General features: G+C 43.7%; 1 protein-coding gene and 1 long non-coding RNA gene across 4 annotated transcripts; one reads left to right on the top strand and one right to left on the bottom strand.

Annotated features, from left to right (window-relative positions):
* Window positions 1-331: 331 nt before the first annotated feature.
* STX12 (syntaxin 12) lies at window positions 332-14,605 on the bottom strand. 3 transcript variants are annotated; one of them, XM_068172720.1, is made up of 9 exons: window positions 14,438-14,605; window positions 10,570-10,639; window positions 8,679-8,778; window positions 6,754-6,891; window positions 5,867-5,910; window positions 3,936-4,041; window positions 3,407-3,479; window positions 3,155-3,237; window positions 332-1,777 (listed from the first exon to the last, which is right to left on the bottom strand). In XM_068172720.1, the coding sequence occupies exons 1-9, from the start codon at window positions 14,547-14,549 to the stop codon at window positions 1,688-1,690; spliced, it is 816 nt and encodes a 271-aa protein (XP_068028821.1). In that variant the 5' UTR covers window positions 14,550-14,605; the 3' UTR covers window positions 332-1,687. The 3 variants fall into 3 exon arrangements, with proteins under 3 accessions (XP_068028821.1, XP_068028822.1, XP_068028823.1); XM_068172721.1 differs by lacking the exon at window positions 14,438-14,605 and adding an exon at window positions 11,925-12,076; XM_068172722.1 differs by lacking the exon at window positions 14,438-14,605 and adding an exon at window positions 11,700-11,718.
* Window positions 6,890-13,112, top strand: LOC137462408 (uncharacterized). Its single transcript, XR_010993685.1, has 3 exons — window positions 6,890-8,154; window positions 9,661-9,739; window positions 11,648-13,112. It is a non-coding gene; the product is annotated as an uncharacterized lncRNA (long non-coding RNA).

Raw genomic sequence — 14,605 nt, 5'->3', positions numbered from 1 at the left:
TTTAAAAAATGAGCAGAACAACACAAAGGTCCCTTCCTTTCAAGTCAGATTTTATCTCCAAGTTCTAGCAAAAGGCAAACAGAGCTGACCCAGTGCTGCTCTGAGGTATGAGATTCATTTTTCTGGGATCAGCTATTGTACAGGACTCTGCACAGAAGGATTGTATATGTCCTTGTAAAATGAATTTTGAGATTTCAGGGAGTTTTATTTTGAAAAATCAGGGACCACAGAACTAAATCTGCAGGAAACACTACTGTGCTGCTGTAAAGTCCTCTACTCTGCAAACACACCTGTGCCAATGTGTAAACTGCAAGAGAAATGAGCTCTGACAGAGGCTTTTAAAAGTGTTTATTGATGATTATTGGATGGAATGACGGCGCAATAGTGCAAACCACTGTGCAACTGGGAGAACACTCCCTTCCCAGCTTTCACGTTTACTTTATTATAGACGAGACATGGAGTAAGGATTAAATACAAAATGGGTCAGTATGCTGCATTTACCACCCCCACTGGGCTTTGGACAGATTACTGTTCCCTCAGTGCATGTCAGTTCAGAGCAACATCGAAGTGGGGAGTGGCTGCTCGTTCTGCCCAACCCTATGAGCTGGAACCAGCAATCCTTCTCATTTGCACACACATCCCCAGTCTGAAAATCCTAGCACTTCACTCAGCCAGTTTCTGCACTTTCTGTTTCATAAAGATTTGAAAATACCAAATGTTCACAAGCCACACATAATATTTACTAGAACACTACAAGTGAGCTTCAAGAGCACTTCGTCAGAATCAAGATTTCTGCTAACACTCTTCACTAATGTTACTAGCTTGTAAACTTAGGTGCCCACTTCCTCATTTTTAAGTGTTTTTCCCCCTGGAAGCTTCTAAAAACAGTTGGGAGTGAGCAGCTAAACTTTTTATATTTAGTGCTTGAGTCAGCATTGGAAGAGATTTATTTGTCCACTAGCAAGCGACCAGCTAGTTTGTCTAAGGAGATTGCACTGTTAGATTCTAAGTCAAAGAACATTCTGTCCTCAAGTGATGCATTTTGTGGAAAAAAACAACCCCAACCACACCCAAAGAAGTTAAACACAGTTATGAGTCTCAAGGTTAAACTGACCAGCGTGTAGAGGTTCAAATCATCATCCACACATACCCTCCTGGCCTCTCAAATCTGTGACGACATCCTTTCCTTCAAGAGAATCTAGAACCACAGCCACTTGGAGACAATAAAACCATGGGGCAGATACTGGAGGCTTTAGAAACTGCTGGATTTACATAATGTGACTTGGTGGTGGGCTGTCTTTGAATGTCATTCTCATTCCAGTCCAACAAAGTTACCTACACGTACAAAATGTTGAAGTTGTGCGACTTGTCAAAAACAAGACATCTCCAATTATTGATCACATTTCAGCATACAGCTGGGACAGGGAAGAACACATTACAGAAAGCAAAACCACAAGATTTTAGTTACATAAAACAATATAATTTGTATATAAACTGATAAATACTGTCTCCATGGTTCACTAATTCCAAATACTAGTTATCTGCACATTAGTTGCTAATATCTATTATTAGAAGTAGTTCCAACTTGTGCTCTCTCAGGGTGGTCAATTCATCTCCGAGACTAGTCAGCCTGTTTGCTCTGACAGAAAAAAATCTCAGCTGTGAGACTCGGTTCCATGGGAAGATTTCATTTTACCTTCCAGATAATGAGTCCTATGATTATACAGACCACAGCAAGGCCAAGAATCAGGATACAGATCTTCTTACGGGATTTCTTCTAATAAGAGAAGAAAAAAGAAGCCACTGACACCAGGAGCACTTGAGGAAAAAGCAAGGCTACCATTCATGTTACTAACTTGGGTGAACAAGAGCACTTGGTACCCCCACAGTTATTAGAGAGAAGTAACCAATGTAGCCTGAACACTTTTACGTGTTCCTTAAACTCCATGATTCTACAGATGAATGTTTTTAATTTTAGGAGTGCAGTGGTCTAAGAGATGCAGTTAAGTCCAAATGTGACAGGTTTTGCTTCTCTTAAGGAAAATACAAGCCTCAGAGAAGGCCAAACCTTTCTAGCTATTTAGATTTTTTCCTAATCAAACTCCTAAGCAGTTTTCACATACAATCTCCCCTTGGCCACCTGGGCTTGGTGTTGCATTTCTACAATTTAAATGATTTCATGTACAGTTAATGAACTTGGATTTTACAGCTTTGCTCACTTTATTCATCACAGGAAACTACAGTCCATCCATATACACCAAATATTTTGAACTTGGCATCTAAGGATTTGAGGGTAGCTATATATAACCACTTCTTTCTCCATCCAGAAAAAAAAACCCATGCAAAACATGTCCAACAGCTTCGAAATTTAGATCTATAAATACCTCAGAACTTTGGCAAGGAAGCCATGGAGAGAGAGACTACTACTACTACATGCTGCCAGATGGTAAAAGCAACATTCCCACCCTTGCACTCAACAGCACTGGAGTTTTATTGCCCTCCAGTACCTCCCACTTAACAGCTTGGAAGAGTCCAGTATTTTCTTGTGTAAGTCCCAGCAGTAATGGGACTGACTAAAGCAGAACCCTTACCCCTTCACAGAAGTTGGACCTAGAGGGACAAGGATGGTGAAAGGAACCTACAGGAAACACTGGCTACCATACAGCAGTGAGAGCCACTGCAAGAGATTTGATGGAGCACAAACGATGGGACAGAAACTCAGCAGCTGGACAGGAGTGCTGCAAATCCTGGTCACCAGAGGGACCAGACCCGAGTCTGGGCATAGATTTTTGCATGTCACTGTCTTGGCTGTATGTTCACAAGTTGGATACAATGTCAGAATTTGTTCTTGTTTCTTCTACTAACTCCTAACAACAACAAAGACAGGTAAACACTTAGGCTTGCAGAGTGTGAAGGGCCAGACTCCATTTCTACTCTTTTACTCTAAAGTAGAAGGTGAATTTCAATACCATGTTTTTAACTCGAATGCTTTATATACTCCTTGCAGGCAATTTTGAATGAGCTGCTTGCTCATGAGCTGCTTGCATGAGATGGTTTTAATAAGCAGTCTGGTGTGCTGCAGTCCTCAGTGTGTTGCTCTGTTTCATTAGTGCTCAACCATACACTGACATTCAAGCAAGCACACAGAATTTACCTGATAATAGGCAGCTCTCTGTAACTGCTCACTGGCTCTTTCCACATGGACTTCTGCACTTTCCACATTTGCCTCTATGCTATCTATGGAAAAAACAGGAGAACTCATTGCAAAATGTTTCAGGGCTTCAGTGTTTTAAAATTATAGCCAAAAAATGCAATACTTTTAATGCAAACTACTGAAAAATTTAATCCATACCTGGCAAAACAGGTAACCGAACCAAGAAAAAACTTATTATCCAAATGCACTTACCAATCATATCTCCTTGGTCATGAATCATCATGGCTAAATCCTTAAATATCTGATTGACATCCAGAATGTCTGCCTGAAGACAACAGTTTAACAAGTTACAATGAACACTGGGTACAATATTTTCTAATCCTCACTCTTAGTACCTCTTCTGACCATCACTCAAAGGGTCAGAACAGGCACCAGCATTCACTGACTGAGGTGGCCTGATGTTACCTCCTGTGCAACTTGGGATTAACATGGGAGCCTACAATGCTCCAGCTACTGAATATTTGTTTCATCACACCAGCAATTAGCACAGTATGAACACTGTAACATGATTTGCTCCTGCCATATCTGAAGGATCACCAGTCAACACTGAGGGAAAATGTACCTCCTTCAACAGGAGCATGGAGATTATCTTGGCATCACTCCTCTCTATGAAGAACTCTATTCCTCCACCATCAGCTCTCCTCAGCCCATCCCATTAATTAACACTGCATCCTTTGATTTATCTCCCAGTGCTATTAACTGTGCAGGATTGTCTGGTCACCTCTAATTGCCTGATTGCAGTTTCTCTTTCTTTAATGAGTTCAAGGTCCTGTTCAGTTATTGCCACATCTTCTTCCTGAGATTGCATCTGATTCCAATCTTCACCACTGGAAAGAGAGGTAAAGTCAGTGTCTCTCTGAGCATAGGTACTTCCATGCTGCATTTTATGACAAAATGAGTTAAAGTTGAAGGCTTCTCTACAGAACAACCCCCTGGTTCTTGGCCCAGTCACTGTGTACAAGGAGAGGACCAATTTGTGACAAGAGTCACAAACTGGAACAATTGAAAAAAGGGACAGATCAGGCAATGTGAAGACACTAGAAAGCAGTTACATGCATAGCACACCTGTTCTAGAATATAACAGTTATCTACAGCATTTTAGAAGAAACTGCCTATTTCAGTTCTGCTTTAAAAAAAAAAATAATTGTACCTTCCCTGCTTCTTACCATCTCTCCAAAAGGGAGAAATCAGGGTGGAAGTTCTGATAGAGAGCAGCCTGCAAGCACATTAACAGAACAGAAGAACACCTGAAAAGCATCTGGACTCAAGGACTCTTACCTATCTGGCATTTGGAGATAAGACTGAAGTGTTTTAGTATTTTACTTCATTAGTCTAGTAGGAACTTTGAATTAAATTACACACCAGAAGAGATATTAAAACTCAAGTAACTCTGCATCCCAGTCTACCTCTCTCCTGATGAGCTGGTTCTTCACAACTGCTGCAGAAGTTACATCAATTAGAGGGGAGCCAGCATCTCTAATACAAAGCCAACTCTATGCTCAGCTTAGAATGTTCTTCAAGGGCAACATCTCCATCTTTCCAATAGAGAAGTGTGCCAGAAAGCATTGTATCAGTGCAGTGTTTGGTACAACACCAAGTAGTAAGTTTTAAAGTCTTAAAAGTGCCTAAAGAAATGAAAATAAACTATGTGAATAGGTCAGACACAGTTGACCATACCAGTAATTCAGCTCTGAGATGACCATAGGGTTTGCAAATCTCAAAAGCAGAAGTTTCTGACATGTGGCACACAAGAACAGCTTTGACTGTGGAATAGCTGCTGTGTGCCATCATCTCTTATCTCTGGGTCCCACTGCATTAGTGTGCAAGCCTTCAAACCCATCCCAGCACCTGCATAACTGAACAGCTGGGGCTTCACCCCTGGCTCAGAGTGAAAGCCCAGGAATAACGAAGGGACACTACCAAGCAGCTGAGCAGATGAAAGGCAGTTTGCAGAGGGAGGATGAGACAGGTAAGCAAGGTCTCTTAATTCAGAAAGTGAAAGGATTTATACAGACAGGGTCAACAGATTTCAGCCCAGTTGACACATTAATCCCAGACACTTCTGGAGGGGCTCAGGCTCTCTTTACCACACTGCAGAGTTGATGTAACATTTTACAAAGCCATCTACCACACAGGCACACTGTTACTGCAGAAACAGTACAACTGTCTGACAGGTGACAGTAATGCTGTCTTGTGCACATTCCAGGATTAGTTTGCCAGTGCACAATGTCCAGGACTTCTGAATTTTAGGCAGCCTCCTCTGCTATTCTGCTGTATCTCCAACTGGGCTGCTAGAGAACATCCAAACCCATGATATAGATATGCAGCTCTCTGTGGAAAGAGTCACAGTGAGTGAAATCCTGTCTGGTAATCTTCTGTTTACAAGCCAGAACACCGGGAGCTCCAGCTGCCACATCCTAAGGGCACTACTATTCCCCTCAGGGTAGTAATCACACAATCTGTACTTAAGGAGGATAAAATACTGTCTTATGCAGATTTTACATAGTAGATTAATGTGCTGTAATAGTTGCTTTTCAACTCTTTTCCTTTGCATTCAGCCAGCAGAACCTGGCCCAAGTTACAGTAATATATCACACCATAAAAACTTAAACTATATGTAGTAAAAACCTCAGGAGTATAAGAAGTTATTACCTATCAAATGAAACAAGCTGTTCTTCTCTGAACCGCTCATCACCCTGGAAGAGATAAACGAGTCACTACTCTCACAGACTACCAGGACCATGCACAAAATCACCAGCAGTATCTTGAAGACCAAGGCACATACTGTCCAGAGAGTTCTTGGAGATGCCACTGTCAGTGCAGCCCTCAGATTTAGCTCAGGTTATGTAAGATTAGTTTTAGCTTCATCTCTAGATTTAATTTTTAGATTCAGATTGTCTCTGCAAATCAGAGGCAACTGAATGATCAAAAGCAACCAGTCCATGTTCTTGGATCAGCTGTCAATGTTTGTAACCTCCTTTCCCAACATGAAGCGAAAATTTAAGAGCATAATTCAATGGATAAATGTGTTCCCTTGCAGAAATTAAGAATGCATACCTAGCAGAAAGTCCTGAGGCAAGAGGAGAGAAGTATTTTCACTGGCCATTTTATTATGAGTTCTTAGTGGCCACAGGGGTTTGTCAAAACATAACAGTGAACATACACTGGAGATATTAGGAGGACAGAAATTATAATAATATAAAGCAACACAGTGTGAGATTTGAGATGTAATTTAAAGTGTAATTTCACTGACATGAAATGAAGAGCAGCCTGCAATACTTTGCTATTCACTGTGCTTTGACTCCCCATCTCACCTTCTGCAACATTTGCAACTACCAGGATTCCTTCTCTCCTCTGCACTGGAGTACACTGAAATGAGAGCTTACTTCCAACATCTGGAATGGAAAACTACTGCACCAAGGCCTCAGCTTCCCTCAGTAAGGTGTCAGTAAACAGGTATGAGGTTGGAAGGCAAGTGCAAGATCTCTCAGAAGACTCACAGTTCACTGTATCACTCCAAAAATCCCATAAATACTTACAGAAATACGGGAGCCAGCTCTTGCCCTTGCTACAGTCTCTTTTTCCTTCTCTGACACTCGCCTCTGTACTGCCTGGAAATTGTTTAAGGCTGTGGAGAAGTCATTCATTAATCGTTCTTTCTGAAGCCTCTGTTGACGCTGAGGAATCGAAACACAAACAAGAGTTTAGACATTCCCATTCAATAGAAAGTGACTGTGAGACTCTTAAAAACCATCATAACAACAACAATGAACTGCATTCGGTGATCTTTTGGTGCCAGTGGTCTGGGGCACTGGACAGAACAAAAAGCCCACCACATTTTAGTTCCTTACACCAATGCTCCATGCCTTGCCAACTGCAGCTTTGTGCAACAAGGCCCTCCAATTTCAATCTAGTTCTAAAGTCCGAGGCACACCATTACTTTTATTCTAATTACATTCCAGTAATTCACCACATTTAACTACATACCTTTCAGTTAAATACAGTGCCTTTTCCCTCCATTCCTTCATTTAGCTAACCTCACAGTACTTAACAAAACACACACAAATTCACACTTAAATCACAAAAACAGGAAGCCCCACACTTCCAGAACTAATGATAACACCCACTGTCCCAGTCTCCTAAGCTGTCTCTCCCAATCATGCCACACTACAAGCCTGTTGTTTTTAGATCAGATAACATCCTTAGTCCTGATAACCATTTCAGTTTATCTTTTCTTCAAATACATTAGTTGCAATAATCCTTTTCATCCTCATTTTACAATGTCAATTTATTTAGCCTCCACAGGACATCTGAGGAGTGCTGTGACATTCCAGCAATGGGAAATAAGAAATTGTGAAAAAGCTGGTCCCAAGGACAACATTAGGTCAGTTTTTATGTTTTCTGATTGAGAGATTTGCAACAGCTGGCTCAAATTGTGGGATTTCCAAGACTGCAATCCTGCAATGAGCTTGTACCAATTCAACAATAATTTCAAGGGAAAAAAAAAACATTTTCTATTATATTTTTTTCTATAGCAAGCCACTACAGCAGCCTCGTAATACACTGAAGCTTCCATCTGAACCCTCTGGAAGCAACAACCCTTCTTCCAAAGCAGATCCTCAGCATGCTGATTCCAGCTTCTGCAGATTTTGACTGAATTTTCCCTGGGCTACATTCAGTGAGATGCACATGACAGGATTTTGTTCATCACAGAAGATTAACAGAAAAATATTTGCTGAACAAACCAGCAAAGCATGGCCATGCTTCCAATTGTCCTTCAATATAAACCTTCAATACAGAATTAGGCCAAGACAACATCTGCTGACCCACATCCCCAGATCATCCTACAACAGCACCCCAAAAGCAGGCAGTGGCGAAGGGACACTAGCAGCAGAGGACTGTCCCTTCCCTTTCCCACGGGGAGCAGGAATTACTATTTGGTAAGAGAAAATCATCATCTTTGCCACATCATGTTTTGCTTTACTCAAATATAAGCAAAGTGAGTCAGCTTCCCCCCCCTCCACCACTACTGAATCACATGCAAGGGAAAGCTTTCTGGCATGCTCACATTTCATACTGATGGGCAGTTTCCTCTGAATTCTTATCCTAAAACACTACTTTGCACCACCAGGCACTTTGTAAACAAGATTATGTTTCAGAAATTTACTCAGAAAACCAGTATTGCATACTGAGTTCTCCCCAGACATTTAGGGCCCCTTATTCTCATGTGGGAAAGTTTTATACCTATTTGCTCCTGGGAAACATGGTTTTCCCGGTGTCATATAAGCAGCCAGGATGCAGCCAGCTTACTGAGTTTCTCTACTTCATCATCATCATCATCCTTCATTGCAAAAGGCTGCTGTCTCTTCAGCTGTGCCAGTTCAGGCTTTGTGACATTGTGGCCTACCCTAGTTTCATGAAATGAGTGATCTAGAAATATGTCCAGAAAGTTCTGCCTGCCTACCTGTTCAGAAGCAGACAGGGGAAGTGGCAGAGATCCCAACTCCTTTAGATATTCATTGGTCTCTTTGGCAAGGCGGTTTGCAGAGTGCTGCAGCTGTTGTCTGAAACAGAAGTTCAAAAGCAGTTACACAAGATCTACCTAAAAAGCAGCCACTGAGCATTTTAGCATCCAGAGTAATGACTAAATAGGGGGTCTGGGATCACACAGCTTTACAGTAGGTTTTTTTCAACCTAAAGGATCAGAGATGTACTTTGATTTTTTAAAATCAACTTGACTCTGGACTACATTTTTAAAAAAAAGATTTAAATAATTTGTTTGCTCCCTGCTAACTAGTATAATTCAGTAGCTTAAAAAATATCTTTGTCTCCAATGGCATAAGAGAGAAACAACTTTATTGAGTGAACATAATCCCACTTTTACGGTGAATTCCTTATGGTACCAATTAGTAACTAACTCTTGACAACCACCAACTCCATTGGTTAAATGTACATTTAATAAAAGTACAGGGACTCTGATATCAAATTCTTCATTTTTGTGAAAAACAGTGATCAGAAAGAAGAACAATCCAGCTTCAGGAATTGCAAGGCTTTCCCTTAAGCCTTTATGTTTTCCAACAACATTGCAATATGAAGCTATTGTTGTGAAAAATCTAATACTATTATATAAATCCTATACTGTAAACTAGGATGAAAAAATACTAAAACCAGAAGCAATTTCTTTTGCATTCAACAGGTACAGGATGCTTAAGTGGAAGTCACTTACTTGGCCCAATGGACACACAATCAAGGCATTCAGGCTCCATTATTGTACAAGCTGCATATGTAAACTAAACAAAGCATCCATGCATTTTGGCAAGTTGGTTTGACAATTTGTGGGGTGCAGCCACTCTCACCCCAAAGAGGAGAGATTATGCACTGACGTTAAATGGGAAGGCATTTGTTTGGTCACTAGTGATTAATTCTTTAATCTACCGATTAAACAGAGATTGAGTCAACTGAGCAGCTCAAGGAAACAAATCCCTTTCTCTCCCAGTTGGACTCTGATCTCATCCTTCAAATGCGGTATGTGTATCTTCCACCACAAGCCATGAACTTATCAAAAAATCACTATTATAAAAACCAGGATAATTGTGCATTCAGAGATTCAAGGTACTGTCACATGAAGAGAGAGTGGAAGAATGTACTTTTAAGTTTTCTTTGATGACCTCAGAAATTATTCCTTCCATAATGTTCTATTTATGTTCTACAAATTTGTAAAAGATGCACAGACACGGAGAGCCCCTGTAGAGTCTCTCCAGGGGTCAGTTTGAGTTACAGCTGTTTAAATGTCTTCTACATTGTCCCCCACTGACACATTCTTCTTCTGAAATTACATCTGACATATTGTATACAAATGTCATCCATATGACATTTTGTCTGCCATATACGATTGCTAATCTTTCTACTGACTAAATCCAACTGTACTACAAGCTACTTCTTATCCAGTTATGGGGCTCCCTGACTGTTTTGGTGTCATGGGAGCACCAAATACCTGGTATGGTATTCATTTCTTCTGAACCATGTGTGAAGCTAGTATGAGTGCACCTCAGAGGACAGCTAATGCTAATGCATGGCTGAGGTACTACTGATTTTAAAAGAAAATATTAAAAAATTATATATAAAAGAACAATATAGGAAGAACTGTTCCTATCCAGCAGTTTTGAATGGCTTCTCCAGAGTCCTGCAGCAACACTTTAATTTGTCCAGTAAACTACTTAATGCAGCCAGTAATTCTGGGTTTGCAGGACTGTATTAAATTTATCTAATAAAGCATCTCCCCAAAGCAAGCAACCCACTATCCCTAAGAACACAGAAAGAACATCTATACCAATGTTTGCTCATTTAATACTCACAAATTTTCCTGAAGCTTGCTGGAATCCTGCTTGGTTCCCAGTTGGCTCATCAAATTCTTTATTTGAGCAGCTGAAGATAAAGAGATCACAAGATGAGTTAGTAAGACAAGTTCAAACATTTTATTCCTTCTTGGATGTATTCTTTTAGCTTTCCCCAAAAGAAAGCTAAAAGCTAACTTTATCTCAGTATCAGACTTAACCTAGTAAGGCAACACATTCTTTGCTTAAAATATATACAAGTATCTTATGGGTGGATGCCAAGAGGATGGGGTCAGACTCCTCTCACTGGTGTCCAGAGACAGGACACAGGACAACAGTCACAGCTGAAACATGGGAAGTTCCATCTAAATATGATGAAAAATTCATTTGTTGAGAGGGTGACAGTGCCCTGGAACAGAATGCCCACAGAAGCTGTGGATTCTCCTTCCCTGGAGATATTCAAACACTGCCTGGATGCACTCCTGCACAATCTGCTCAGGGGAACCTGCTTTAGCAGGGGCTGGGCCAGGTGATCTCCAGGGGTCCCTTCCAAACCCAACAGTTCTGGGGTTCTGTGAAATGCAAAATCCCCACCTCTACATGACCCAGCCTAACAAACTAACTTTCAGACAAGAAAGTGACAGTGAGGCATAGACACCCTCAAGAGGAGTCAGTGGAGCTGAGAGCTTGTGCACTCCTTTTCCTCAGCCTTTTTAGACCAACTAACAGAGCTGTTTCTACCAGCCTTGCTATTTCAGTATTTTAGGCTATCACTGCTGCAGAAAACTTAATTATGTTGCCACTTTTACATTATTTTAAAGTTACTTCAATTATTAGTGCTCTCTTAAAACAAAATAAAAAGAAAATGCCAAGTGGTGCTATTAGTTTCAAACCCCCCGCCCCAGATCTGAATTTTTCTACTCATGATAGTCCAAACCTTTCACAATACTGGCACAAACAATCTTTCAAGAACAACAGATAGCAATGTGCACCTCACAGTTTGCCTTTGGCAATCTGAAATCATGTTGTAGCACAGAGAGTTATTTTTGACCTCCTTCTCCCTTATCTCTGATGTTTTCCCACTATTTTCTTTGTGTAGGCACTCATGATCATGAAACCACACAATGAATCACATGAAACCATTAACCTACCTGAAAAGCAAGTACATTTTCTCTCCCCAATCCCTCTACCTTAGAATTCTTTTCTGACAGATCAAGAAGCTGATCCACTATATACTGCAGCAGCACAGATTTTATCAGTACTGAAGTGCTGGGCTCAGCACTTACAACAGCAGTACAAAGATTGATTGTCCCAAATCAATCATGAAATCTAAGCTATCTCATCGTGCAGCGAGAGGCAAGACCAAGGAGAATCACCTTAACACAGTTCCACAGGCAACTGAATTAAACTGAATTATGTCATGAGTTTAACAAGAGTTTCTTCCAATTCAGAGACACCCTCCTGTGTAGCTTCTGCTTTCAGCCTGGAGTCTCTGCAGCTGATTAAACGTGTTGCTGGAGAAGCATCACATCCCTACAATGGCCACTTCTTTTAAAGGGATGTCCAATGGCTTACAACAAGGGCAGCTCAGCTACGACTGCAATACGAGTTAATCAGCAATTAGCCAGTAATTAGCTTTTACATCCTCCAAGTGTATTTTCACCTAGAATTTCGGACTTCTATTAGTTTATACAGTGAGGAGTTGGTTGGCAACTCCTCATATACTGAGCTTGGCTTCCAGCAAGCAAGTCTGCACATATTTCACAGCTCTGTCAGACACAGGAAGGTCAGAAAAATTCACAGTCAAGCTGGTGACAAACGGCACAAGGACTGCACTCTGTGTGCGGATGCTGAGGACTTGGCAAACAGCATTTGTGCCATAACGTCCAGACATTCTGTGACTTATTTCTCTCTGCATGGGGAGATTCTTGCACAGCCCCATTTCCAGGCCAGGCAATGTCTGTCCTGCCCTGAGCCAGGTTCAGCAGTTGGCTTTGCTTAGTTTATCTCAGCCAACAGCAACATGCACAGTCTACACAAAATGAGAATAAAGTGTCGAGGAAATGGAAGGAAGAGGCTGGAGCTCTTTATTCTTTGGATAGTGGGTATGCACCAACACACAGAGCCCCTCAGTCAACAGCTTTCCATCTCCAAGCCCTTTTAATTTCAGGCTGTAGAGCCTTCCACATACTCACTATCTGACAGCTAAAATTTCTTGAAACACTTCAATCTCTCCTCTAGCTGAAAGTCTGCTACATTACCTGAGCAAACAACAGTTTTGGCAGCTCAGGCCATCAGTTTTCTGTACGTTTTGTGCGAAATGCTCACTCCAGAGACTGCCCAAAGAAGTAAATAATACTCAGCTGTGCATACTGTTTGCCTGCTCTTTCCCTTACAGGAGAAGAAGAAATGAGGACAGCCTTAAGGCTTCAATATATCATCTTCTCCTAGCTTGAATGGAAGGCTTTTATATAGTGTGTAATAAAGTTAACTACTGTAACATTAAGTCAGAGGTTCTGAGTGTTCCCAGCCACATCAATAAAACTGTACGGCTATTTGTTTAACTTGAGATAGCAGTGCATGGAGATAGGATGGCTGCAGGTCATGAGACAGCAGAAGCCTGTCCCATGAGAAAGAGAAGCTGAGCTGCTTAGAACAGGAGGCTCAAAGAAATCCTGTGGAAGGAAGAAGGAAGGAGTGTAAAGGAAAAAATAAAAAGGGAAAAAAGGGAAAAAACCTCAACAAGCCATGCTGTTTGGCAAGCAATTCAGCAATGTCTACACCAAGGAGAAATGAACATGACTGAGCAAAGCATTTTCAGTAACATAAATATGTTTGTATCATCAGAGAAGTCACGAACTTTCTGAGGAACCAACATGTTCAACTGATCTAGCATGGGCACTTGAACAATTCATGTCTTTTTTAGCAAAGCCTGTACCCTTAGGAAGGATTATACCAAAGACTCTCCTGGATGTGACTGCTTTGAGGAGCAGCAATTCAGCGATCAGTACTGAGATTTCTACGATTATCATACAACACCGGTAACTTTCTCCAAGGACAAGGAAAGCGCAACACTGTGTCCTCAGGGACATGCTGCCGGGCAGCAGGACACTGCCAGCACAGCGAGGGGGGCAAAGCACGTTCCCACGCCCATTGGAGATCCCTGGGACAGCAGCTGCTCCCGAGCCCGCTGACACTGAGGGTGACGGGGACAGCGAGCGGCCGGACTGCCCGAGGTGCCGGTGCCTTGGGGGAACGGGGGCTCGGTGTGACAGGGACAGGCACCCACCGAGAGCGCCCGCAGTGCTCACCGCGCCCTGCGGCCGGGCTGGGCATCACCGCGCCCGGGGTGAGCCCGAGGTGAGCCCGGCCCGGCACCGCTGCGGGGAGGCTCTGCCCAGCCTGGCACCGCTGCGGGGAGGCTCTGCCCGGCCCGGCACCGCTGCGGGGAGGCTCTGCCCGGCCCGGCACCGCTGCGGGGAGGCTCTGCCCGGCCCGGCACCGCTGCGGGGAGGCTCTGCCCGGCCCGGCACCGCTGCGGGGAGGCTCTGCCCGGCCCGGCACCGCTGCGGGGAGGCTCTGCCCGGCCCGGCACCGCTGCGGGGAGGCTCTGCCCGGCCCGGCACCGCTGCGGGGAGGCTCTGCCCGGCCCGGCACCGCTGCGGGGAGGCTCTGCCCGGCCCGGCACCGCTGCGGGGAGGCTCTGCCCGGCCCGGCACCGCTGCGGGGAGGCTCTGCCCGGCCCGGCACCGCTGCGGGGAGGCTCTGCCCGGCCCGGCACCGCTGCGGGGAGGCTCTGCCCAGCCCGGCTCCCACCGCACCCTCGCGCTCCCGGCCCCGGGGCGCAGCCGGGCCGGGCCGCCCCGTCCCTCCCCGGCCGCGCACTCACTGTACTGCGCAATGCGCTGCACGTTGCCGCTGCATGTCTGGATGATGCCGCCGAAGTCCCGGGGCGGCGGCGGCGCCCCGGGGCCGCGCGGGTCCAGCGGCCCGTACGACATGGCCGGGCCGGAGCGAGCGCGGGCCCCGCTGACAGCGCCCGCCCGCCCCGCGCCTG

The sequence above is a fragment of the Anomalospiza imberbis genome, chromosome 25 (assembly GCF_031753505.1).
Source record: "Anomalospiza imberbis isolate Cuckoo-Finch-1a 21T00152 chromosome 25, ASM3175350v1, whole genome shotgun sequence".
Classification (NCBI taxonomy): domain Eukaryota; kingdom Metazoa; phylum Chordata; class Aves; order Passeriformes; family Viduidae; genus Anomalospiza; species Anomalospiza imberbis.
Note: the sequence above shows the minus strand (reverse complement) of the source record. Positions and strands in the feature narration are given on the sequence as shown.